The 27476-nt window shown below is 41.0% G+C and overlaps 3 protein-coding genes across 3 annotated transcripts in view; 1 reads left to right on the forward strand and 2 right to left on the reverse strand.

Annotated features, from left to right (window-relative positions):
* The window catches only part of cacng2a (calcium channel, voltage-dependent, gamma subunit 2a), a 130298-nt gene extending 129025 nt beyond the window's left edge, over positions 1-1273 (reverse strand). The window contains exon 1 of the mRNA XM_061905638.1: positions 1048-1273. Coding sequence (XP_061761622.1) covers positions 1048-1273 — 226 coding nt within the window. The remainder of the gene's footprint in view (positions 1-1047) is intronic.
* A 156-nt stretch (positions 1274-1429) lies between these two features.
* Positions 1430-12980, forward strand: apol (apolipoprotein L). The gene is given in 7 exon segments (XM_061906233.1): positions 1430-1505; positions 1612-1791; positions 1924-2152; positions 10417-10959; positions 11209-11325; positions 11738-12436; positions 12773-12980. Coding segments are annotated over 7 exon segments (2052 nt in total).
* Positions 12981-15767: 2787 nt separating this feature from the next.
* On the reverse strand, positions 15768-27112 carry eif3d (eukaryotic translation initiation factor 3, subunit D). Its single transcript, XM_061905639.1, has 16 exons — positions 26958-27112; positions 22948-23073; positions 22828-22873; positions 20699-20835; positions 20537-20622; positions 20392-20464; positions 20155-20276; positions 19949-20081; positions 19729-19876; positions 18096-18226; positions 17948-18033; positions 17742-17871; positions 16374-16516; positions 16093-16285; positions 15926-16019; positions 15768-15853 (listed from the first exon to the last, which is right to left on the reverse strand). The coding sequence occupies exons 2-16, from the start codon at positions 23068-23070 to the stop codon at positions 15840-15842; spliced, it is 1659 nt and encodes a 552-aa protein (XP_061761623.1). The 5' UTR covers positions 23071-23073; positions 26958-27112; the 3' UTR covers positions 15768-15839.
* Between the last annotated feature and the right edge of the window lie 364 nt (positions 27113-27476).

A 27476-nucleotide genomic window follows, 5' to 3' on the forward strand; every position in this document is an offset into this window, starting at 1 on the left:
GTAGGTAAAGTGTTGTACCTGACAACTCTTGATGGTACAATCCATATAACACGTCACAGACAAGGTCACGCTAACATCACGTGACACCTCTGATGAAGACTGCAGAAGCAAGGTAGCCCAAACTTGTCGCAGGTACAACACTTTACCTTACTAGCCTATTGAAAACAACCATTTATAAATAGTTAAATGTTGTTACCCACATACGAAAAACGAGCAGCACTCTTTAAAACAGTATGTAGGCATACTTTTATTTTGAAGTGTCTTGTTTGGTCTGTCGACGGATGTAAGGAAGCTACTTCCGGGTATGGCCAATGAGGTATTTTTCATTTGTTGGTATTTTACTTGGTAAAATGTTTGATCCGCATGCTGTGCATGTTATTATTTTTATGTTTGTAACCTGCTTTATTTATTACAGTTTTCACTTTGAATTTGAAGGGAAAGGAAGCCTTCAAATAAATCAGTTCAAGAAAGCCACCGTGTCTGTGCTATTTGGAGGGAGTTACACTTTCTAACCTCACTAATGCCTTGCATCGTCTATATTAGATGTATAACAACGGGCGGGTGTGGCTTCGATGAAATGTTGGTTCGGATGGGTGGCGGGTGGATGACGACTTTTGTGATGCGGTTGCGGATGATATAATTGCCCATCCGCTCATCTCTAGTAGTGGGTTTCAGTAGGCCTTTAAAAAATCTCACGTACCCCTTGGCATACCTTCAAGTACCCCCATTTCAGAACCACTGATCTAGCATGTTATTGTTAGCATGTGTCAACCACCAAAATATAAAAGCTTTCATGCTAATGTTAGCATGCTAACATTAAACTGAGCTAAAATTTGCCAAAAAAAACCCCACAGCATGCTGATGTTAGAATCCTAACCACTTTGCGACAGACCATAAAAAATGTCCTTATGGGCCACTGATGGCCCCCGGGCCGCACTTTGGACCCCCCGGGCACAAATGTGTGGGACGAAGTTATCATCATGAAATAACGATGGAGGTGTATGATTCCCAGTCCGATGAAGGAGTATCGGGGGCGGGGGGTCTTACCTTCCAGGCAGCAGGTCCTCCACAGGCCCGAGTGAGTCATGACCTCCTCGTTCTTCTTGCTGGTCTCGTTGTCGCTCATGGACTTGCTCCTGCAGACCCCGCGGGAGTAGAGCCAGTAGTCCGTGCCCACCGCGATGGTCATGAGGCTGAAGGCCGCGAAGGCGCCCACCGTGGTCAGCAGCATCTGCACGCCGCGGTCGAACAGACCCATGTTGCCGCACTCCATGAAAGGGGGACCCCCTTTCCGTTTGATGTACAGGAAGTAAATATTTGAAAATTTGCGGGACCACAACAAGGCGAAAAAGCGGGACAACGCGGACCGCCAGGAGGGGGGAGAAGGAGGAGGAGGAGGAGGCGCCAGGAGCCTGATGGTGGCGTCGGGATGAGGAGCACCGAAGAGGAGGAGGAGGAGGAGGATGAAGATCTTCCTTTGCAGATAATAAATCTCTCAAGTCCAGGCGGGACAAAATTACAATTTCACTACAAACCCCCCAAAATAAAGCGTTAGGCTATTTTTTTTCTCCCGCGCTTCTTTCTAAAATTCTGATCCCCACTTTCCATAAGGGTCTCTGCTGCCGCTAGATTTCCGCCGGGAGTGGGGGTCTGCGTCCCTCGTCGACGATCCACAGGCAGCGGGGGGCTTCCAGCAAGGCCGGCCGACCATCACTCGACATGGAGCGGCCAGGAGGAGGACGAGGAGTCGGCGCGTCTTCTTCTTCTTCTCCTTCTCGTCGTTTCCCGCCAGTGAGGCTGTGGTCGCCGCGGGAATATCCACGAAGCCGCCAGGAGGTTCCCGCCAGTGTTGATGAAGCCCTTCTTGTTCCCTCCCTCCCTCCTCCTCCTCTTCTTCTTCTTTTTCTTCTTCTTCTGCTGCAGCTGCCGCGTCAGAGGCTGTCAGCATGGAGACGCATGTGGAGCAGATGTACATCTACATCTACATCTACATCTACATCTACACCTACATCTGTCCACTCTGCAGCCTGCTTGCAAAGAGGGGCCACGGCGCGTGCGCGCGCCTCCGCTGCAGCAATGGAGGATCTCTGCTGGCAAAATGTTCAACAATTTTAATTGGCTTGGTGAGAGCCGAGGGGGCGGGGCAGAAGGGGTGTGGGGGTGGAGGGGGGCTGCTCTTCCGACGACCATAGTTGAGATTGGCGCATTTCCCCGCGTCTCCTTCACATCATAGCTTTTTATTTTATTTTATTTTTTTCAAATCCATATGTAACATTTCAATTAAAAGCTGAACTTCGTGGAGAAATCCAGATCACGTGACCTCGACTGACGAGTACCTGAAAGAGAAAACATCCATCAGTCATGTGCGGCCATGTCCAAACTCCACAAACGAGTTCGTTTGGTGCTGAAAGGACAGCGCCCGCTTTAGTTGCACTCTATCTCCCTCTGCTGGACAAGTGTCGTCATCACAGCCAGACAGTCATGAAATAGCAGAGAAATGTAGGTCCTGGGCCGCCACTGGCTAAATTGGGGCCTTAAAGGCCTACTGAAATTAGATTTTCTTATTTAAACAGGGCTAGCAGGTCCATTCTATGTGTCATACTTGATCATTTCGCGATATTGGCATATTTTTGCTGAAAGGATTTAGTAGAGAACATCCACGATAAAGTTCGCAACTTTTGGTCGCTAATAAAAAAGCCCTGCCTTTACCGGAAGTATGTGCGCGTGACGTCACGAGTTGCAGGGCTCCTCACATATTCACATTGTTTATAATGGGAGCCACCAGCAGTAAGAGCAATTCGGACCGAGAAAACCACAATTTTCCCATTAATTTCAGCGAGGATGAAAGATTCGTGAATTAGGATACTGATAGTGAAGGACAAGAAAATAAATAAATAAAAGAAAGAGAAAAAAAAAGCAGCGGCTCCGGGCGGCGGCAGTGTGAGCGTTTCAGATGTAGATAGACACATTTACTTGGATAATTCTGGAAGATCCCTTATCTGCTTATTGTTTTAATAGTGTTCTAGTGAGATTGTAAAGACATACCTCGAGGTCGGATGGCTGCGGTGAACACGCAGTGTCTCAGAGAGAAGCCGAGGAGCCAAGCTCTCAGCTGCCTTTTTCGACAGCTGCTGCAGGATGACGAATATTCCAATTATGTCTCCGGTAAGATATATATCACAATGTTCCCATCCAAAAACATGCTGGTTGACGTAGAGAAAACATGTTCGCTTGACCGCTCTGCTTCACAACAAACAAAGAAACACCGGCTGTGTCTCAGTGCTAAAGACAGCTGCAATACACCGCTTTCCACCAACAGCATTGTTCTGTATAGTCTCCATTATTAAATGAACGGATTGCAAAAGATTTAGCAACACAGTTGTCCAGAATACCGTGTAATTATGCGATTAAAGCAGACGACTTTTAGCCGCTAGTGGTGCAGCGCTAATATTTCCTGACAGTTTTCAACAAGAAACTCCACGGGAAATATAAAATTGTAATTTAATAAACTAAACCGGCCGTATAGGCATGTGTTGCAATGTTAATATTTCATCATTGATATATAGACTATCAGACTGCGTGGTGGGTAGTAGTGGGTTTCAGTAGGCCTTTAAGCATCATTTTTTTGGAGGTTATTTTGTGTCTTTATTACAAAAGCTTTTTTGACACTGAATTAATGTAACTAATATAACTAATTTACTATGAATTGATTAACGTGAACCCCTACTTAAAGAAGTTGAAAAACTTATTCAGGCGTTACTATTTAATGGTGAATTGTACGGAATATGTACTGTACTGTGCAATCTACTAATAAACGTTTCAATCAATCAATCGATCAACTCGATTTTTTTGCAGTTTAATTTTGTAAACTGGACAGTTTACATTAAATTCTCCCCAAATTTTATTTGAATAAAAACAATTGTAACCACATTTTTTCTTAAAAAATGTGTTGCTTCAAAAGTCAAGACTGAAGCAATCAATCCTGTCCCAGAACCGGTCAATGAGGTGTCAAGTTTGAAGTCACTTAAAATTTCTGCAATTTTTTTTTTTTTACACTGAATTTTTATACATTGACTTTTAAAACATACCAATTATGCACACATTTTTTTGTTCAATTTAATTGTCAGCATATTTTGATACAAAAAAATTCAGTTGTATGAATTTGGTATCCAAGAAAGGCTTTCGTAATAAAGACACAAATTACCCTACATACGGTACTACCTCCATTACACTTTTTAAAACCTGAAAAATGTTTTATTACTAATAGTTACCAAATATATATTTTTCACCCATTTATATGCAAGTGCAGGTCGATGACTGAAAATATTGTGCAACAGTGGTTTGAGAAAGTCAATCATACTAAAAACACAATAAAATAGGGTTAGGAGATTTTTATAGAATATTTGTTGATCTATTAGAGTAAAAACAAGTAGTTTACAAAAAAAAATTTTTTGGGACAGTTTAAGATAATCCTGTTTTTTTAAGAGTTGTAAGGTATTATTAAGAAATACATTATTGAATATTATCACCATTTTAATTTTTTTTTGAGAGTTTGTAGTATTAATATAGTATTCATTCCACAGTTTAATTTTAATATAAACTATGATTTATTGATTATATTTAATGATTTCCCTTAGAGATAGGGTGAGAAGCTCTGCCATCCGGGAGGAACTCAAAGTAAAGCCGCTGCTCCTCCACATCGAGAGGAGCCAGATGAGGTGGTTCGGGCATCTGGTCAGGATGCCACCCGAACGCCTCCCTAGGGAGGTGTTTAGGCCACGTCCAACCGGTTGGAGGCCACAGGGAAGACCCAGGACACGTAGGGAAGACTATGTCTCCCGGCTGGCCTGGGAATGCCTAGGGATTCCCCAGGAAGAGCTGGACGAAGTGGCTGGGGAGAGGGAAGTCTGGGCTTCCCTGCTTAGGCTGCTGCCCCCGCGACCCGACCTCGGATAAAAGGAAGAAGATGGATGGATGGATGGATTTTATCATTTCAATTTCAATTATGATTATTTTATGTTTGCCATCTTGAAAATTTCTTTAAAGCACATTCGCACGAAATGCGTTCTATAAATTTAAAAAATAAAATATAAAAAAAGATATAGAACAAAAATTCAAATTCAATATATAGCCCTGACTTATTTGTAGAGCCTATAATTACTTGGTCATTTACATGACCATATTAATAAAACTATTATACTTCCCTTTTTTCAAATGTCCATCTTTCTACTTTATTTTACACTATCATTAGCATTTGACTGCCAATATTTTTGACCATTTGAAAAATTATGTAGCAAATTCCTCTGAAATCAACAATATGGGGTGAGTTAAAAATACAGTATTTTATTAAAATTTACAGAACCCAAAACCAGGGAAGTTGGCACGTTGTGTAAGTGGTAAATAAAAACAGAATACAATGATTTGCAAATACTTTTAAACTTATATTCAATTGAATAAACTGCAAAAAACAAGATATTTAACGTTCAAACTGAGATACTTTGTTATTTTTTTACAAATATTAACTAATTTGAAATTTGATGACTGCAACATGTTTCAGAAAAGTTGGCACAAGTGGCAAAAAAGACTGGGAAAGTTGAGGAATGCTCACCAAACACTTATTATGAACATCCCACAGGTGAACAGCCTAATTGGGAACGGGTGGGCGCCATGATTGGGTATAAAAGCAGCTTCCATAAAATGCTCAGTCATTCACAAACAAGGATGGGGCGAGGGTCACCACTTTGTCAACGAATGTGTGAGCAAATATTCAAACAGTTTAAGAACAACATTTCTCAACAAGCTATTGCAAGAAATTTAGGGATTTCACCATCTAAGGTCCATAGTATCATCAAAATGTTCAGAGAATCTGGAGAAATCACTGCACGCAAGCAATATTACGGACCTTCGATCTCTCAGGCATTACTGCATCAAAAATCTACATCACCGTGTAAAGCAATGGTTCCCAAACTTTTGCAGGCTGGCGCCCCCTTGGCTCCCCAGTGAATTCCTAGCGCCCCCCCCCGCCCCCCCCCCCCACACCCAGACACATATGGAAACAAACACTTCTTTCTTGATATTTGGTATGCTGCAATTTGAAAAGAGAAAGGTTAAACACAAATGTGTATTTCACAAATAAAACCCAATGTAGTAAACCAATTTATTTTTTAGCAGTTTTAACTGTTTCAGCAACATAGAATGGTAAATAAACATTCCACCAGTAACCTTCATTGTCTCACACTTAATATTAATGGGATGGATGTGCTTGGTGCAGGGACATAGGCTTCTCAACATCAGGCTGGAACTCACTAAGAAGAAGCCGTAGATCCCCGCAGTCAGTAATTTTCAGTCGGTTTCTTTGCTTGGAAAGAAGCAAGGCGACTGCACTGAAGCCCCGTTCTACTAAATATGATGTTGGGAAGGCAATAAAGTACATCTTGACCCTGTTCCACAGCACTTGATAGCAGTCAGAGATTTTTTTTTGTAACCAAAAATCTTGATATGAAAATTCTGAACATTACAAGCTTGAAATTACAAACCTGAGCTTTTGCTTTTGTAGTCTATGCTGTCGGATCTGACTGGGCCAGAGCGGCGTGTGGTAACCGGACCCTGATGCGTCGTCCACTGACTCGTCCTGCTGCACGTGTTGTGTACAAATCGTCAAACAAACGTTCGAACTTCTGACTTCGACTTCGGACTGCCGCCCCCTTCTTCCTCACCGCCCCCCCAGATCTTTCCACCGCCCCCAGGGGAGCGGTACCGCCCACTTTGGGAACCACTGGTGTAAAGGATATCACCACATGGGCTCAGGAACATTTCAGAAAACCATCGTCAGTAACTACAGTTTGTCGCTACATCACTAAATGCAAGTTAAAACTGTACTCTGCAAAGCGAAAGCCCTTTATCAACAACACCCAGAAACGCCGCCGGCTTCGCTGGGCCTGAGCTCATCTAAGATAGACTGATGCAAAATGGAAAATTGTTGTTGTCTGACCAGTCCACATTTCAAATTGTTTTTGGAGACTGTGGACATCGTGTCCTCCGGAACAAAGAGGAAAAGAGTCATCTGGATTGTTATCGGTGCCAAGTTCAAAAGCCAGCATCTGTGATGGTATGGGGGTGTATTAGTGCCCAACGCTTGGGTAACTTACACATCTGTGAAGGCACCATTCATGCTGAAAGGTACATACAGTTTTTGGCGCAACATATGTTGCCATTCAAGCAACGTTATCATGGACGCCCCTGCTTATTTCATCAATGCCATGCCACGTGTTACAACAGCGTGGCTTCATAGTAAATGAGTGTGGGTACTAGACTGGCCTGCCTGTAGTCCAGACCTGTCTCCTATTGAAAATGTGTGGTGCAATATGAAGTAATAAATACCACAACAGAGACCCCGGACTGTTGAACAACTTAAGCTGTACATCAAGCGAGAATGGGAAAGAATTCCACCTGAAAAGCTTCAAAAATTGATCTCCTCAGTTCCCAAACGTTTACTGAGTGTTGTTAGAGGAAAGTTTATGTAACACAGTGGTAAAAATGCCCATGTGCCAAATGTTTTGCAGTGTGTTGCTGCCATTAAATTCTTAATTGATGATAATTTACAAAAAAAAAAAGCTTCTCAGTTTGAACATTTAATATCTTGTCTTTGCAGTCAATTCAATTGAATATATGTTGAAAAGGATTTGCTAAATATTGTATTCTGTTTTTATTGACAAATTTCACAACTGTTTTTTTTTTTTTTTAAATAAGATGGAGATATGATTGTTGAGACAAAACCAAAGCCAACTAAAGTTTGGGTGAATTTGAATCCAGATGACACTTTTGTCAAATCTCATTTATAATTTGTTGTTTAATTATGGCGGATCTTTGACATTAAAGGAGCTCAAAGTGCTGATATTGTACCTACAATATAGGTACTCATGTTTGTATATCCATTCATGGCTTACTGTGTGTAGTGAGACCGTCATATAGAGTGCACAGAAGTAAACACGCTGCTGGCGGTGCCTTCAGTAAAAGTACTTTCCCCTCTTTGTTTAAGTTTAAGATCCAACAAGAGCAGCATGTAACTACTCTGGATCCACTTGATGCTACAGACATGTGTGCATTAAGGTAAATCTCTCATTTTATTACCGAATCTTTGTATTTAGTCAACATGATGTTGTATCTATTTGACTCGTGTGTAAAAGGAGCTCTTCAATTGTACTTCACTTACAACAGATTCAAGTAGGAGGATTTTCATTTTTTCTGACTTATGTTGGGGTGCTCGTGTTAAAACATGTAAAATCATAAAGTTCACACATTTGGTGTGAACTCGCACGCAGTTTTGGATGCTTTTGAATTCTGTTTTCTTCTTCTTTTTTAGATAGTGACCATTTGTGACGTCACAGATTGACATAAGTACTTGTGTTGACATTCTTCAAGCCCTGGCAAAAATGTAGGAATCAGCAAACGTGGAGGATGTTCATTCACTTGTTTGATTTTGTACAACCTGACATAAAACTACAGTCGATTTCAATGGCAACTTTCTGGCATTAAGAAACACCAGACCAGGGGTGTCCAAAATGCGGCCCGGGGGCCATTTGCGGCAAGCTGCTAATTTTTCAACGGCCCGCAGCACATTCTCAAAACACTATGAAAAACAAAAAAACATTTAAAAAAAGTGGAATAAAAGATAATACAAAGTTGCAATGATGACTCTAATAACACAAAACTGCCATGCAGGCTTTTTTTCTCTTTAGAACTGTCATTGCTCAAAAATAAAACATAAAAATGATCATGATCTATTCCAGGTTCAATTACTTCACATCAAATATTCCCCTTAGAAATATCTTTGGAAGGAAAACATCACATATTTTGTGTCTGCCATAACAACAACGTTTTCTCTAAAAAAGGCCATAAAACAAACAAATTATATTATAATAAATAAACAAAAACTTATAATCAAAAGATAGATTTGAAGTTGACACTATGACACAAAAATATATATGCAAATGGAATAGAAGAGAGGTAAAATGTAACAACAAAAAGTTCAAATGTCGACTCAAATACCACAATAACTCTTTACAGCTGTCATTGCTAACAAAATAATGAATTATAGTCAACATTTATTGATCTATTCAAGGCTCCAATTAATCCACATTAATTATTCCAGTTTTTGGGGAAAGTATTTTATATTTTGGGTGTTGCCAGATAAAAATAAATTCCATTATGACGAAGGGCATAAAACAAATAAAAATAATAATAAAAACGTATACTTAACGCACAGATTACTTATCTGCGATCGATTCTCGTTAATCCGAGATATTTAAGTTTTAATAGTGCCAAAAAAATGTGTGATTTATATTTAACACTTTTATGAGTGGGACACTTTTGGATCCATAAGAAATTTTGTGGGATTAAGAAAAAAAGAAAATTAATAGTGTTATGAATTATTGAGCTATTTGAGACTAATTAACCACATCAAATATTTCATATTTTTTGGGGATATATATATATATATCCCCCCCCCCCAAAAATATATATATGTATATATATATGTATATATATATATATATATATATATACATATATATATATATATATATATATATATACATATTTATATATAAACACACACACATTTATATATATATCAGGCCAGAAAGGTGTGTGTATATATACACACATACATATATGTACATATATATATATACATACATACACACACGTGTATATATACTTACATACATATTTATATACATACTGTACATACATACATACGCATACTGTACATACATACATACATATATATATATATATCTTATGACTGACAAAAACAGCATTTACCTTAAAAATATATATATATTCATATCGACAGATAAAACTGAAGTTGATCCAGAGATTTAGCATTGAATAATAAAACCATTACAAATGACTTATGATTTACATTTTTATGGCTGAGACCCTTACAGGTCCCTGGGACCAAACTAGAGGGGTGCCCTAAGGATTAAAAAAAATATATATATATTTTATTGGCTTTAAAAATGAAAAATAACAAAATGACCTGTGGATAAGTTGATTGGCAACACTAAATTGACCCTAGTGTGTGAATGTTGTCTGTCTATCTGTGTTGGCCCTGCGATGAGGTGGCCACTTGACCAGGGTGTACGTCGTCTTCCGCCCGATTGTAGCTGAGATAGGCGCCAGCGCCGCCAAAAGGAAATAAGCGGTAGAAAATGGATGGATGGATGGACCACCGCAAGTTTTAATTCTTCAGTGAAAAAGGTTTGGACAGCCTTGAATTAAAAAACTATTAAACCACATTTTTAAAATGTTGCATTAACTTCTTTAAAGACTAACCTTGATGCAGCCAACACACGTCCCTGGGTACTCCTGTGAAAGACCAGTGACGTTAAGGACTTGCTGAATGTCTTCCAGAGCATCGCTGCATGAGGCCTTGACCCGCTATGCCTCAGACACGCTCCTCCTCATGGCCACAGTGGGACGATTCTGCAAAAGTCTGTCCGAATGGACCCTGAGGCGGGACAATGAGTTAAACACTATGATGGACATCAGCAAGAGAGTGCAGCTGAAGCTCAGCAAGGACGTGATGGCCTACGCCAAGAGCAACATGGCTCCGGAGAGCAGGCGAGTTGCGCTGGACGAGCTGGCGGAGGTGCTGACGGACGTCACGCTCGGCCTGGAGGAACTGGAGGTCTTTGTGGAGGCGGTGGAGAGGCTGGCGGTCACCACACCGCACGTCTACAAGGACGAGTTGTTCAAAACGCCCGACGGCGTCAGCTGCGGTGACGTGGAGCTCGCTATCGGAACAGCGTGTCGGGCCTGCCCGCTCGCCATCGCGTTTAAGAGAGACGCAAAAGTCTTCTTCCTGCCTGCGCTGGACAACGTGCAGGTGCTGATCTACGTGTTGGACAAATACGTCCAGACTGCACTCAGCATGTGTCTCTTATTGAACAAAAAGTACGTTTACATGTAAGCTTGTATTTTTGCCTCATTTCTGTGAGAATCCTGTGTGGGACTATCCAGGACTAGTCACAGTCCGCTCAAACAACCAACAGGTAGCATCTGTGAGCAAATAATATTGTATCATCTCTTTCGGACGTATCAAGTCGGTGCAGTCTTCTCTCACGCTTTAAGCGATGGATGCGGCAAAAACTAAGATAGAAACTCTGAAATTAAACATTAAATGTGTGCGTGCGTTTCTTTCAGCAACTTCTGTCTCAACATGGCCCTGAAGATGACGTTGGACCTAGGAGTGGAGCTCCTAGTGGACGTGTCTGCAGACCAGAGGACGCTTCACCACATCACCACCCGTGACCACCTCAGGTAACGTATAAAAACAGATGGATTCCACCAGAGTTTCCCACACATTCATTTATTTGTGGCGGCCCGCCACGAAAGAATTCCGGCCGCCACTAATAAAAATTAAAAATAAATAAAAATATATTATATATATATTTTTTTCAGCTTTTGACTCGCTCGACCGCTCATAAAAGCAATGGGACTCTGTCTGTGAATGGAGCTTGTAGTTACATGATATATAAATATGTAAATATTATATAAATATGTATATAAATATGTACACAAAATGTTGTAATTATATTCCAACTCCGCGTTCTTCTTGGTCATCGCCGCCGCCGCCGCCCCCCCCTCCCGACCACACCACCACAAATAGATGCCTGACCTGTAGGAAACACTGGATTCCACACACCATTCTTTTCCTTGTCCTGCCATTCAGGAAGGACGCCAACTTCCGGCTGGTCTTCATGCTGCAGGACGAGGCCAGTCGTCGCTTCATCATGGAGTTCAGCCAACGGCGTCCCAGGATGCTTCAGCTTCTGAACCAACTGGACCAGTGCGCCCTGGAGTTGGTCAGGATGAACAAAGCCCAAAAAATCTCCAGCGTTGTGGGCAACTCGGTGGGCGTGGTCAGCGGCGCGCTGTCCATCGCCGGTCTTGCATTGTCCCCCTTTTCTGCCGGGACATCTCTGACTTTGAGCATGGCCGCGCTGGACCTCGGACTCTCCGCTTGGGTCAACTGTGCCGTGGTTTCGGCCACAGGTATCAGAGTCAACCAGAGACACAATAAGAATGCCAATGAGGCGTTTGAGAGCTTCATGGAGGAAGTCAAGTGTCTGGAAGATGCCACTAGTGAAGCAGGTCAACTGAACGCGGCTGTCAGCGAAGTTCTTTGTGAGACGGACGCCGCCATCCCTTCTAGGCTGCTCAACAACCACAGAGTGATTACGAGGGTCGGCAAAGTGGTGGTCCAGGGTGGAAAAGCTTTTCGAAATGTCCACAAGATGGTGGCGGACGTCAACAAAGTGAGTCAGGCGACCACCAGAGGGTTCCTGCTTGCGTCACGCACGGCCAAGGCCAGCCTCATCCCGCTCAACGGGGTCTTCATCGGCATCGACATCTTCATCATTTGCATGGACATCAATCAATCAATCAATCAATGTTTATTTATATAGCCCCAAATCACAAATGTCTCAAAGGACTGTACAAATCATTACGACTACAACATCCTTGGAAGAACCCACAAAAGGGCAAGGAAAACTCACACCCAGTGGGCAGGGAGAATTCACATCCAGTGGGACGCCAGTGACAATGCTGACTATGAGAAACCTTGGAGAGGACCTCAGATGTGGGCAACCCCCCCCCCCTCTAGGGGACCGAAAGCAATGGATGTCGAGCGGGTCTAACATGATACTGTGAAAGTTCAATCCATAGTGGCTCCAACACAGCCGCGAGAGTTCAGCTCAAAGCGGATCAGCATCGCTCTCGTCCAAGGATGCCACACTTAAGTGTCCCGTTTCATCCGAGCAAGAAGCACCCTATGGCGCCAGGAGATGGACGCTTGGCAGAGGATGTCAGACTCGTTGGTCTAAGGCTTGGCATCCATGGAGGATCAGGCCTTGATAGAGGCAGAGTTTTACCACCGAGAGGAGGAAGATAGGCAACATTGTGTCATTCAGTAGCAAACATGCTAGACACAGGGAGAACTTGTCCTAACGAGTCAGGTAATAGTTCTACTGCTCAGACAATTAAAAAAAAACCTTCTACGGCCTTGAAAAATATGAGTGAAAAGTCACACAAACTTCACAATCGTGCTGAGTTTTGAGTGCAGTACTCATCCAGGACACACAATACAGTAAAGATCGACCAATGTGTTCTTTTTGGGCCAATACTAATAACTAGTAGTCAGGGAGGCCGATAACCTATAATTGTAGCCGATACTCATTTGCAGTAAAAGTAATTTAAACATAAATAGTATATTGGCAACACTAAATGGTCCCTGGTGTGAATGTGAGTGTGAATGTTGTCTTATCTGTGTTGGCCCTAAGCTGAGATAGCGACTTGTCCAGGGTGTACGCCGCCTTCCGCCCGATTGTAGCTGAGATAGGTACGAGCACCCCCCGCGACCCCAAAAGGTAATAAGCAGTAGACAATGGATGGATGGAGTGTATCAGTAAACAGCTGGAAAAGGCTCTAAGTTGTTTTAACATTATTTTTTAGGGAATGTAGTAGTGACTTAAAGGCCTACTGAAACCCACTACTACCGACCACGCAGTCTGATAGTTTATACATCAATGATGAAATATTAACATTGCAACACATGCCAATGTGGCCTTTTTAGTTTACTAAATGGCAGTTTTAAATTTTCTGCAAGTTTCTTGTTGAGAACGTCCCGAAATGACGCTTACGCGTGACGTCACGGACTGTTAGGAAATATTAGCAGCTGCACCACTCGCGGCTAAAAGTAGTCTGCTTTAACCGCATAATTACACAGTATTTTGGACATCTGTGTTGCTGAATCTTTTGCAATTTATTAATTTAATAATGGAGACTATACAGAACAATGCTGTTGGTGGAAAGCGGTGGATTGCAGCTGTTTTTAGCATCGAGACACAGCCGGTGTTTTTTTGTTTGTTGTGAAGCTTTAACACAGAACAGTCAAGCGAACATGTTTTCTCTACGTCAACCAGCATGTTTTTGGATGGGGAAATTGTGATATATATCTTACCGGACAAATCATTGGATTATTCGTCGTCCTGCAGCAGCTGTTTAAAAGACAGCTGTGAGCTCGGCTTCTCACTGAGACACTTCGTGTTCACTGCAGCCATCCGACCTCGAGGTATCCTTTACAATCTTTAAAATCTCACTAAAACACTATTAAAACAATAAGCAGATAAGGGCTCTTCCAGAATTATCCTAGCAAATGTGTCTAGTTACATCTGAAAAACTCACAGCCGTCGCTTTTTTCCCCCCTAGTCCTTCACTATCAATATCCTAAATCACAAATCTTTCATCCTCGCTCATATAAATGGGGAAATTGTAGCTTTATCGGTCCGAATTGCTCTTACTGCTGGTAGCTCCCATAAAAAACAATGTGAATATGTGTGGAGCCCTGCAAATCGTGACATCACGCGCACATACATCCGGAAAAGGCAGGGCTTTTCTATTAGCGACCAAAAGTTGCGAACTTTATCGATGTTCTCTACTAAATCCTTTCAGCAAAAATATGGCAATATCGCGAAATGATCAAGTATGACACATAGAATGGACCTGCTATTCCCGTTTAAAAAAGAACATCTCATTTCAGTAGGCCTTTAATGTTTTATGTGGCGCTAATGTGGTTAATTTAGCAGCAAAAAACATCAGGGGATTTTTGCAAACACCTTTATTACGTGTGTCTAAAAGGAGCATCAAATTTGCATTTCAAAATATGGTAAATCTCCTGGGAAAATTTGCAAAAAATGTTATTTCTCTACATCACAATAACTCGGCCTCTACTCTATTTTATAACAGTCTATGGATTTAATACATTGTAATGTTTCTTCATGAGGTACCTTAAAAAAAAAGTTTGACTCCCTAACGTAGTTTATAGTTGACATTTTTCAAGCTGGCCGACAATTTCTTCCTGGATGTCACAAAGTATGAGAATGTGTGAGCTGCTGCCTGCCGTTCTTTACTTGTTTGATAATCTCCCATTTGTCACGATAATTACCCCAAAATTGGATTTTTGGCAGAAATATATTTTCTGTCGCGTTATTTGATTGGACCACGGAAAATGAAACTCATGGCGCTCTTTTAATCTGACAACGCTCAAGAGTGTTGCGGAAGGCGGCTTGTAGAGTGCCTCAATTGCTGCATTTGCCAAAACAAACTAAACCGGAACGGGAAGAATCCAGGAAAGACGGACAAAAACTGGATTTCCCAGCAAAAATATGAAAGTTTTGACAGGCAAGCAGAAAAGGCGTATTGTAGGCGACCAGCACGGCAGGAAGGAGGTGAAGGGGAACGTGGATGCGTGAGGGCCACTTTGAAAGCAGCTGAGCAGACCATGAAGAATTCCCACAAGAACTCAAATAAATGCTCTGTTAGATATCGAGTCATACTTGGAGAGAATTATTGACAAAGAGTAATTGTTATTGTTAAATTAATTTAAAAAGGGGAACTTTACTCATGCAGGGCATTACAAACTACTTCACTATTTGTATTTTTAACTAAATAATGGTATCATATGTGTATATATAGTATCTGCTGATGTAGTCAGGTTGTATTTAGGGGAAAAAAAGAAGGTTGATACAGATATGTCAAAGTGCACATTCGGTCCATCTCAACTATACTGTACTGTGTGTTTAGGAAGCTTGGATCACATGCAGTAAGCACTCAGGACACTTTCAGGTTTTGGAGACTTTAGATGTAATGCTCTGCCTGATGGCCTGCAGTGAGTTTGACACAAAAATATTCAATAAGAAAGCTTGTGGCACATTGTCTCTTTTATTGAGTGTGTGTGTGTGTGTCACGTTATCTGGTCACCAGAACGCCCCATTTTAGTTCTCCTCATCTAGAATCAAAAGCAAAGACTCCAGTTAGTCTCCATGGCAACGCGTTGGCTGGCGACCAAATAGCAGCTCACCTTCTTCCTCCTCCTCCTCTTCTTCCTCCTCTTCCTCCTCCTCTTCATCAGAGCTGAAGGTTCCGTCAGGCAGGCTGTAGACCCGAATGACTTGCTGCGGGCCCACAAAGAACCAATCAGAGGCGGCGCTGGCTGTGTGTGGTACACTAATGGCGGGGGGCACTGACCTTGTTGGGGTCTTTGAGGATGAGGTACTTTCCCTCCTCCAGCTTGCGGCAGATGTCTATGACGCAGCGCAGGATGCCCCACGCATTCTCCATGCTCAGGTTGATCTGGCTGGCAAACTCGTTAGGCTTGAACTGTTGGGTGCCCAGAACCACGTGACGAGCAGAGTCTTTGACGTGGTAGCGAGACACGTATCTGCGCAGGGTGCGACGGCAATGACATCATCAAGATTTGAGACCACTTGTGTTTTTGTCCTGAATTGAGAGCGCTAATAAATCCTCACCCCAGCTTGAGGTATTCGGACCCGGCCAGCATGGCGCAGCAGGTCCAGCGGGCCAGTTTGTAGCTGTTGTTCTTCAGCTCGGTGGCCAGGACAGCTCCTCTCTGAGAGTCCAGCTTCTGGCGCCAGTCCACACCGTTACAATACTGTAAAGAAACACAACTAGCTTCATCATCACTTCCTTTTACACTTTCACCTAACTTCATTTTTATTTGGGCGGTCAGATACAACCTTTCACATCTGATAATGATATTGGACCCTTGAGTAATGGTTGAAACCCATATTGATTCAATACGATATGAGCAGAAATAAAACATACTTGTATCATCATGTAGCGTGTCATGTTAGAAAAGGTTTGATCAAGTGAAATTCATCACATAGACCAATCGTTCATGTATGTGCAAAGATTCTACTCTTCTGATATAAAATGTAGTCCCTGTTGTTGGAGTAACAAACAATAGTACCAGTACTCCAGTATATATACATTAAAAAAAAAAACATTTTGTTCCTGACATCATTAATCTTGTTTTATGTGTTGGTGCACATTATGTTACAGTACCTCAAATTCAAACTGCACTTTAATTTACTTTCATACAATATAAGTTTGAAAAACTCAAAAAAGTGGGTCACAGCTTGCCGTTTGCCAAAGCACTGGTAAGATGCACTGATGTATACAAGTAATCAAAGATTTCAAATATTAACTTACCATTTGAATGTGCTGCTCAGTAAATGCTAACTTGAAATAAAACTCATATAAGTATCCACTCAAACCAATTATACTTTGTTTACTCCGGAATGTGTGATGACAAGAAAAAAAACTAAATAACTGAGGGGAAAAAGTTGTTCTCTTCACCTCTACAAAATGTACCTAAAAAGGAAAACCGTGGCTCTAAAATCAGATAGGAACCGTAGCGTGGGTTAACTGTACAGTTGCATCTCTAGTAAACACAAATATAGATATAAACAAAATGACAGTTGCCTGCTGTTATCCTATATTACCTAAAGCAAACATGGTGGAAATGTCTGTTAAAAGATGCTGCAGTAGTAAACAGTAGTGATGCGGTACTTGTTATAATCCTGTACGGGACAGTCCACCTTAATTGAAAAAAATAATAATTGTGACATTAATCAAGATCAGATGATATGAAAAAGTTAATTGTGCCCAGCCCTAATGCATCATCAACATGCATTATCACGATATGACGATAGTAATAACAGCTCCTTCGTCTGTCAAATGTATAAAATTTTTATCAAATTTTGACGACATTACCCAACCCTAGTAGCCAATACACATGCTTTCATTATGGCCAGTTTGACTCTGGAACTACTTGCATTATTTCCAATGACAAAAATGTATCTGAACATTCCTACCCTAGAATCCCATTCGTTGAGGGTCTTGACGTTAATAAAAGACACTTCTCCATTGGCGCCGGTCATCACACCGTCGTGCTCACAGCGGACAATCAGGTCGATGTCTTCTCCCAACTTCCAGTGGCGGTACCTGGTGGCCGAGTGGGCGTTGGATCACAATGAGTGCCTGCAAACTTCTTGGTGACCACAAAAGTTTGCCAACTCACCTGTAAGCAACAGACGCCACCTCGCCCTTGTCCATGTCCTCCTCCACAAAGGGGTTCGTGTTGGGGAACTTGTACTGCTCTCCACCCTATTGTTTACCACAAATATGTTCAAAAGTGATCAAAAACTATCATCAATGTGCGTCCTCACCATGCGTAAGCACTGCTGGCTGAAGTTGTGGTTGATGTAAGTGGCCTCCATGGCAAGGTTACGAGGGGAGTTGAAGGAGTTTCCCTCATCCTGCGGCGGTTCGTTGGCGGTCTCGCTCACAGTCAGCAGATCTGCGGAGGCGGTACAGATGTGAACATGTCAAGCAGTGACACAAACTAGCGCTGGGCAGTTAATCAAATTTAGATTTTGGCTTCTCACAAACATAAGAAAAGTAATTGAAAAAAACGATGAATGTGCCAACATGCATGCAAATTCCTGAGGTTGTAACAATGAAACAGATGACTCAGCATTTGAGCCGAAACAACACCACATCTACTAAAGGTTTGTGATCTCACCATGGTTGTTACTTTTATTTGACAACACTAGTATGCTTATATCAATGATTACTTAACTAAAAAAAAAAAAGTTAAGTATTTCTGCGGTTGGTGTTACATAAACCAAAAAACGGAAGCCGCTGTTAAGGAAATTTGACACAAATGTAAGCCAAATGTCATTGTGAGAAAGAAACATTTGTTTGGAAAATAATGTGTCCAATACCACTCATTCATCCCCGAAACATGTTCAAAAAAACGTATTTATTTTATTTTTTTAAATGTGGAGACAGCCACATGAAACAGCAACTAAACTACGGAGCTAAAGAGAGCCGGAGCAATCCATACACCCACGACAGATCTCATCTACTGATGTTTTTGTGAACGACTCGATGTAGGACAGGGTTTCCCACACATTCATTTATTTGTGGCGGCCCGCCACGAAAGAATTACGGCCGTCACAAATAAAAAATAAAAAAAATTCAAAAATCAATTTTTAATTTTTTTTCCCGGCTTTTGACCCGCTCAACCGCTCATAAAAGCAATGGGTCTCTATCAGTGAATGGAGCTTGTAATTACATATTATATAAATATGTAAATATTATATAAATATGGATATAAATATGTACATAAAGTGTTGTAATTATAGTCCAACTCCGCGTTCTTCTTGGTCATCGCCGCTACTGACGCCGCTGCCACCACTGCCAACACCCCGACAGGCATAACGTACATAAAGCACTTATTGATACATTTACAAAAAATATTATGCTTTAATTTGAAATATTGGTCAAAACTGTCCAACGATGTACTGTACCAATAAATGTGAGAATTTATACATTATATTAACTTTATTCATGGCACAAAAATCACACACTATGGCAGTGAAATAAGTGTAAAAGGCATAAAACAAAATTAAAAACGTTTTTTATGGAATAACTTAATTTTATTGTTGTATAGTACTGCTATTGTTGATTTAAGGTTGTCACTATTGGTTTTTTTTACCCGCTTATTCGTTCCCAATTTATATCCGTTCCTTTAAATTAGCTCTTGGCCATACTAAAATGGAGTTTCAAAAATGCATATTTGGGGTTGAAAAAGATTTCCATCCAAACAAGTGTGGTTTCAAAACTGTCTACACACAAACGCATAAAACTGCTGTCACGCACATTTTGTTTCATCAGAAGCCTGAAAAAGCAGCAACAGCTGACTTGGTAAATACTTTTGGGAAATTATGAATAATTGTGATTTCAATATTTATCAAAATAATTCTGATTATTATTTTTCCATAAATGTCCCCTCACCAAAGTCAGAGTTGTCTCTCTTGTCAAAAAAGAGCTTATTGCCGACTCTCTGCACGATGATGTCCCAGGAGTTGACGGACCGCGTGCAGCACATCAACGTGGCCAAAATGGCGTCAGTGGCAAACACATTACCTTGAGTCTTTGCCAGCTGCACACACAAACAAAAAACCATTAGGCGCAACACACGAGTTCATGGTCTCGTACATAGTGGTTTACGCACCTTGCGGATGACGGGGTCGTCGGTGGTGGTGACCGTGTGGAAGATCCTCTTGATGCTCTTCAACGACTTCTCGTTGCGAGTGGTGATGCGGTCGAAAGCCTTGTTGTAGTACTCCAGGGCCCCGCAGCACTCGCTAGAAGAAAACGAGACGGGATGGCGTAAGCAGGCATCAGCGCGGACGGCTTTAACGGCGGCTATGAGCTCACATATCAACGGGATCGGCCACTTCCATGTATCGCATCTTCATGAGTCTGGGGAAATCCATCTCCTCCTTTACCTCCCAGTCGCTGCGCACCTCCACAGAAGAATCTCTGGGCTTCAGCTGGGCCTGGAAAAAGAAACCACTTAGTATATTACATTTTTGACATTATATTTACTTTGAAATGGACACCTTAAACTTTGATTTGGGGACATGTAATAGCCAAGTTAAACTTTTTTACTACCTGGGATTTTTGGTCCCATTTCTGACGGACGCCAAACTGCTTCTGGAACTTCTTCTGCAGGCGCATGCGATCCCTATAAAGAAAGTGTGACGGGTCAAATGAGGACTGGTCTGGTGGATTTGCGTTCATGGTGAAATGGTCTCACCTCTCCTTTTGCTTGGCGCTCTTAGGAAGCGTCTGCATGTTGAACTGCGTCACGTTCCTGCGGTCTTTGTCCCTGCGCAGGTTCCTCTGTTGAATCCAACACAATCCTGTTCTGTTGGCCAGCTCAAACACAGATGCATCAGGTCATAAGTCACGTTCTTACCTGAGCAAACCTCATGCGGTTCTTCTGGTAGGCCGTCTTCTGCATCCTGGCCGTGTCCACCAGCTGGAAGCTAGTCTCGTCTTCCTCATGGAAGTAAGCATACTGACTCCCACCACCGAACTGAGAGGAATACTTGTCTGTGGACACACGGAACATGTAATCATGTCAATACGCCATGGATACATTTGGACTGCTCTAATAGATTTGGAGCTGTGTGTTCATTTGTACTCATAAACATGTAGCACACTTGGTCAGCCAGACAACAAGACAACCAAGCAAGAAAGAACATTCGTGTTGCCAACTTAGCCACTCTGTCACTATATTCAGCGACTAACCAGCCACCCATTTTCTACAACTTGTCCCTTTTGGGGTCGCAAAGCCCTTTAAATTAGGGGTGTCCTGATAAAACTTTTTCACTTCAGCTACGATACCAATATTGGAGCCTTGAATATTGACTGCTATTATTAAGATTTGACATCAGCGGGAATCATATATACTTTTATTAATTTGTAGTGTGGAATGTTAGAAAAGTTTTGATCACGTGAAGTGAGTCAAGCAGAACAGTGGTGGATATGTAAAACACTAACTTATCGTTAACCAACTAAAATGGACTTATGCTGACTTAAAGTCCCATGCTAATAGGTTTTAGTTCACACCCAGCAGTCCTACTAATTTGTGGATTAAAGCCCATGACGCAGTAAATTGAATGTTGCGGACACATTTGTTACTGGATATTTTATAACGCGCTTCTTTCTTGGAGACTTTGTACCATATTTTCTGCGCTATAAAAGCTGCCACTTTTTTTTCCTACGTTTTGAACACTAATAAACAGTGCAGTTAATTTACATATTTTCATTTGATAATTGCGATAATGTTTTGTATTTAACAAATACTTTTCATATACGCCGACAGAGACACTGAAAATGTCTGTGCTATGGTGTCATCTTTTGGACAAGTTCGCTCACTGCATGTGCTGGTGGTTAAAAATGTACTTCCTATTTCTGCTTCGAACCGGAAGTAAAACTGTCCACAGCATGTCTGCTCATAAGGATTTTTCATTACTCCAAGCAACGATTATGTTTTACTATATAACTACCAGGAAAACAATTCATACATACTAAACTATCCCTTGTGTGATGTCTGTAGAAGTGTTTTCATGCATATTTGTACGTGCTATCATAATGTAATCACGTTGTTGTTAAAATTAGCTAATATGCTAACATGTTTGCTACACATGTCTGTTTTTTTTCTTTTTTTGTTTATTTGATTTTTGGCATACAGTCCAGCAATACAATGAAACATGTCACATGTTTTTCCCCCCTCCCCCAAAAAAGTAACCCACAAAAATGATATTCAAAATAAATGTTAGCTTACAATGGCAATCTTTTTTGTATTGTTTCAGTTTCTGAAGAGTCTTTTTAGCGTATTGTAAATCTAGCTTCCCAAGCTAGTGGATCCATTACAATAACTTTATTTTGTTTGATTAGCTGCTACTGCCGTGTTACAGACACTGTTAGCGGTGTTAGCAGATTTTAGTTATTTACGACTTAGAACGCATTCAAAAAAAACATGTAAATTATTGTCTTCCATAGGTATTATGAATGATTGACAGCACATCTCTTTCTAATGTGTGCATATTTCCAGTATGACTAATCTGCTGATATTATCAGAGTGCAGAAGCGTTCCCGCCGTGACGTCATCTGACCCCGGATTTACGGAAATTGCCGAATACATTCTGGGCTGAATATTCAAAATGGCCATCTGAAATTGTGGAATTTTGTGATGTTTAGACAGTATTTTTACATACTTTGCGGACTGGAAATACAATGATATATGGTTTGATGGATACAATGAAACACGATTGAGCATAAAAAAATCAACTACTTTTTGCACAATCCTGGTACTTTAAAACTGTTACACTAGTCGTTGGGAGTTTTATTGCGGTTATCATTAAAACCATTTTCCACTCTATGCAAATGTATCATTACAATTTATGCAAATGTATCATTACAATTTATGCAAATTCAACAATTATATCATTCCCCAAATCACAAATAGATTGCAGTCCTGTGGGGATACACTGCGCTAGCAAACTACAGAGTTAGCAATTTGTCATCCACCTCACTCACTCGTGTATCTCTTGTCCTGGTAAGTTGCTCCTGTCCAGTCGGCCACCTGACAACCACAAGAGACCGTTGTGAGTGAAACAACAAACAATTACAAACGGCATGTAGTGTGGTAAAACAGACCTTTCCTAGACGATCTCCTTTACTGAAGGGCTGGTAGGGCATGTCTTTAAACTTTTCTGGCACGGCACATGGACCCCAACCGGACGGGTTGTCCTGGATCACAGGCGCGTTGAACTTTGCCATGACCTTAGATGGGATTAAACCACATGGAAGTTAAATAGAGTGGTCTTGTGGCGCCGCACATGCCGTTTGTTACATAGTGTCTCAGGCAAAGATCAGAACTTTTTCTCTTCAGTAGCGCACCTTAATGAAATGCACTTATCCGGCCATGGTAATAGAATGCAACAGATGTAGGTTTGTACCGAATAACATAATACTCAGAATGGTTGTTGTCAGTAATCTAAACTGGAGTCCGTTGTGGACGTTTACATGACGTGGTTAAAAATTGACAATGTTAAGACAAGTGTGACATCCGAAAGATACCTGTGACTCCCTAACAATTTGCTATTGTATTTGATGCCATTACATCAGGTGTTGTTATGTTGTACAGGGCATACTAATTTCCTCTTTCTGCTGTAACAATTATGAATGAGCCACTTGACACTCCTGTGAGGAAATTTTGTTTTGATCAGAAAAATCTGCAGCTTATTACAATATGATTGTGTGTCTGTCGCCTATGTAATTGCGCTCTGGAATAATGTTGTGAATGACATCTGATGGGGAAAACATGGTCTCTTCCGAACAGATATTTACTTACGAACAAAATCAGAGAGATTTCTTTCTAAATCAAACATTGTTACTGTGATGGTTAGATACAGGAAGGACATTGATGTTACCTGCACCTTATGTATGTAACATGCATCCAGAGACTGTTTATCACCTGTTTTGGAGTTGTGAAAGCACTCGATCACTATGTCAGGGCATCTGTCGTTTTATCCTGGACAATATTTATGACAAATTTCTGCTTGGTTTTAAAGATGTGCTATTTGGATTTACACTGAATGAAAAACATTTTTAAAAAGGAAATTTACCTTTTCAACCTCATTATACTATTGGCTAAGTTTTATATTCATAAATGTAAGTTTCTCAATACCCTACCTGTTTTAGTGCCTTTAAAAAAAGATTTACTGCTTTACAAACACTCTCTACCTCTAACAACCAAAACAGCTGTGAAAACTATGAAGCTTTGATCCAAATTTAAATAATTTAAGGCCATGGCTTTACATTGTGTTACATATATATATTTTGCATTCTATTATAGTTACTTTATTCTAGGGCTGGGCGATATATCGATATACTCGATATGTTGCTGGTTTGTCTGTGTGATACAGAAAATTACTATATTGTGATTTGCGAGTATACGTTCTCACGCAGATGCATTTCACTGCCGGCATTACACTACAGGCGTTTCTCACTCTTTCTCGTCTCTTCTCAATAAAACAAGCGCTCCTTCTCACATACACCACAAGCGTATACGCCCTCGTGGAGCAGAGAGGTAGCGGCATGGGTAACTGTTTGAAAGTCCGCATGTCAATATCTCCGTTCGGTGCCACACCAACAAAATGCTGAGGCAACCATTTCCACATCAACACTGTATGAAAGAAACAGTCAACAACAGAAGGAGATAACGTCCGTACCAGTAAACTACCACACAGTGAAGAACATACACTGTTTAATCTCCTATTATGCAGTTCATTTTATTTGACAGTTATTCAAATATCTTGTGTGACATCATGCACAAAAGTGCACTTTATTAGTTTTAAACTATTGCAATGGCGTTCTGTACAAAAAGTGCACTTTAATTTAGTGTTGTTTTGATATGTCATCTTAGTGACATCATGCACAAAAGTGCACTCAATTTGTTTTAAAATGTCTCTGACAATCTTCCACTTTCTGTTTTGAAATTACATGAATGTTTGTGCCACTGCTTAATAACTGTTTAATAAATTCAGTTTTGGTCAACTGACTTAATTGTGGTTTCCCTCTCTGCATGAAAGTTTAAAGGCCTACTGAAAGCCACTACTACCGACCACACAGTCTGATAGTTTAAATATCAATGATGAAATCTTAACATTGCAACACATGCCAAAACGGCCTTTTTAGTTTACTAAATTGCAATTTTAAATTTCCCGCAAAGTTTCCTGTTGAAAAATTTGCGGAATGATGACGCGTGCTTATGACGTCTCGGGTGGTAGCGGACATTTTTTTCCAGCCCGATCCAAGCTATAAGTAGTCTGCTTTAATCGCATAATTACACAGTATTCTGGACATCTGTGTTGCTGAATCTTTTGCAATTTGTTCAATTAATAATGGAGAAGTCAAAGTAGAAAGATGGAGGTGGGAAACGGTGTATTGCGGTTGCCTTTAGCCACACAAACACAGCCGGTGTTTCCTTGTTTAAAATTCCCGAAGGTGAAGCTTTACTATGGAACAGAGCGGTCAAGCGAACATGGTACCCGACCACATATCACCGGCAGGTTTCGGTGAGAAGATTGTGGTAATAAGTCGTCTCTTACCGTAGTTATGCCACTGCTGCTTACTATTACCTCCTCCTGCCGGAGACACTGGCGGTCACCACACCCCTCCGACTTTCAGATACCATATAATCTCACTACAACCCTAGTAACACAATAAGAAGATAAGGGATTTTCCAGAATTGTCCTAGTAAATGTGTCTAAAAACATCTGAATCGCTCCCACTGTCCTTGCCTTTTTTTTTCTTGTCTTTCTCTCTCACTATCCTCATCCACGAATCTTTCATCCCCGGTCAAACTAATGGGGAAATTGTCGCTTTCTCGGTCCAAATAGCTCTAGCTGCTGGTGGCTCACATTAAAAACAATGTGAGGATGTGAGGAGCCCTCACACCGGTGACGTCACACGCACATCGTCTGCTACTTCCGGTACAGGCAAGGCTTTTTTATTAGCGCCTAAAAGTTGCAAACTTTATTGTCGATGTTCCCTACTAAATCCTTTAGCAAAAATATGGCAATATTGCGAAATGATTAAGTATGACACATAGAATGGACCTGCTATCCCCGTTTAAATAAGAAAATCTAATTTCAGTAGGCCTTTAAAATGAGCATATAATAATGCATTAGGAACAAAATGTTTTAATGTCGACACACACAATTCTCATACTAGTGTGATTATATGTATCAAGTGTTACTTCCAGGCTAAGGCAAAATATCGAGATGTATATCGTGACATGGCCTGAAAATATCGAGATATTAAAAAAAAGCCATATCGCCCAGCTCTATATTAATGAGTTTACAACCCCCTGGCGCTGTTAAGTGCTGTTTTTGTATTGACAGCTCTATTTTATTGAGTTACCAACCCCCTGGCGCTGTTTAGTGCTGTTTTTGTATTGTTTCTGTATTTATAAATGATAAATGCGAAGCGCTTTGACAATACTTCCACATTTACCCATTCACACACACATTCACACACTGATGGAGGGAGCTGCCATGCAAGGCGCTAACCAGCACCCATCAGGAGCAAGGGTGAAGTGTCTTGCTCAAGGACACAACGGACGTGACGAGGTTGGTAGTAGGTGGGATTTGAACCAGGGACCCTCGGGTTGCGCACGGCTACTCTCCCATTGCGCCACGCCATCCCTACATATTTTGACCATTTTAATTTCTTGATTATATGTAAATGTTACATACTGTAAATAAAGATGTATAAAATACGAAAAAGCGTCATATCAGACTTTAGCATCCGGGCTCGTGGTCAACTGAGAGCAGCACCAGCTGAACTCGCTAGCTTCCTATTTAGCATCAATTCAATGTTAGTGTCACTGGTAGCTTTCAAAATCAACTTTGACGTGAAAGCTTTGAAATGATATAACCTGAGGCCAACATTGGGCACATGAAAGTATTTGAGAGACAATTCTCCCGAGTGGATGCTAAGGCTTAAAGCACTTAGGCCGTCATCCTGCCAGGTGGCCGCGCTAGCTCGGCTAAGCTAACCGTCTGCCAGCACTGTCGTCCCTTTTGTTCAAGTTCAAACAAGAGACGCCAGTGAAAAGAAGTCGCTTTTAAATGTCTTAGATATCGTCTTCGTCTTCTTACCGTGGCCGATGTGACCCACGTCCAAGGTTTAAAAAGAGGCCGGTGTCTTGGGGCTAAAACCCGGACAAGACGCCTGCGTGAAAGGAAGTGGTTAACTGCCGTCAAGCGGACTGGTATTCCTGTCGTAAAGTGTCGTAAGCGCAACTGTAGGGCTGTAACGACCGAATAACATCAATTATTGTAATCTACTTGGTTATGAAATAGTATTCATGATTATTTTCGAATAATAAAGTAGAATTCCACTTATTTGTTAATGTTTCATGAATATCCCAAAGGTTTAACGTGTAACTGCAGTTTCACGCTAAAACCATGAGGGGAGGCTGACGCCTTATTCTTCAAGATGAAGAGCAGCAACTCTTTGATCTTTTTAATTTTCTAAACCATGTGTGTATATGTATGTATATATATATATATATATATATATATATATATATATATATATATATATATATATATATATATATATATGTATATATATCGAATTTCCTTGAATTGCCGCCGGGGCACTAATTAATTTAA

This window comes from Nerophis ophidion, linkage group LG07, assembly GCF_033978795.1.
Source record: "Nerophis ophidion isolate RoL-2023_Sa linkage group LG07, RoL_Noph_v1.0, whole genome shotgun sequence".
NCBI classification, from domain to species: domain Eukaryota; kingdom Metazoa; phylum Chordata; class Actinopteri; order Syngnathiformes; family Syngnathidae; genus Nerophis; species Nerophis ophidion.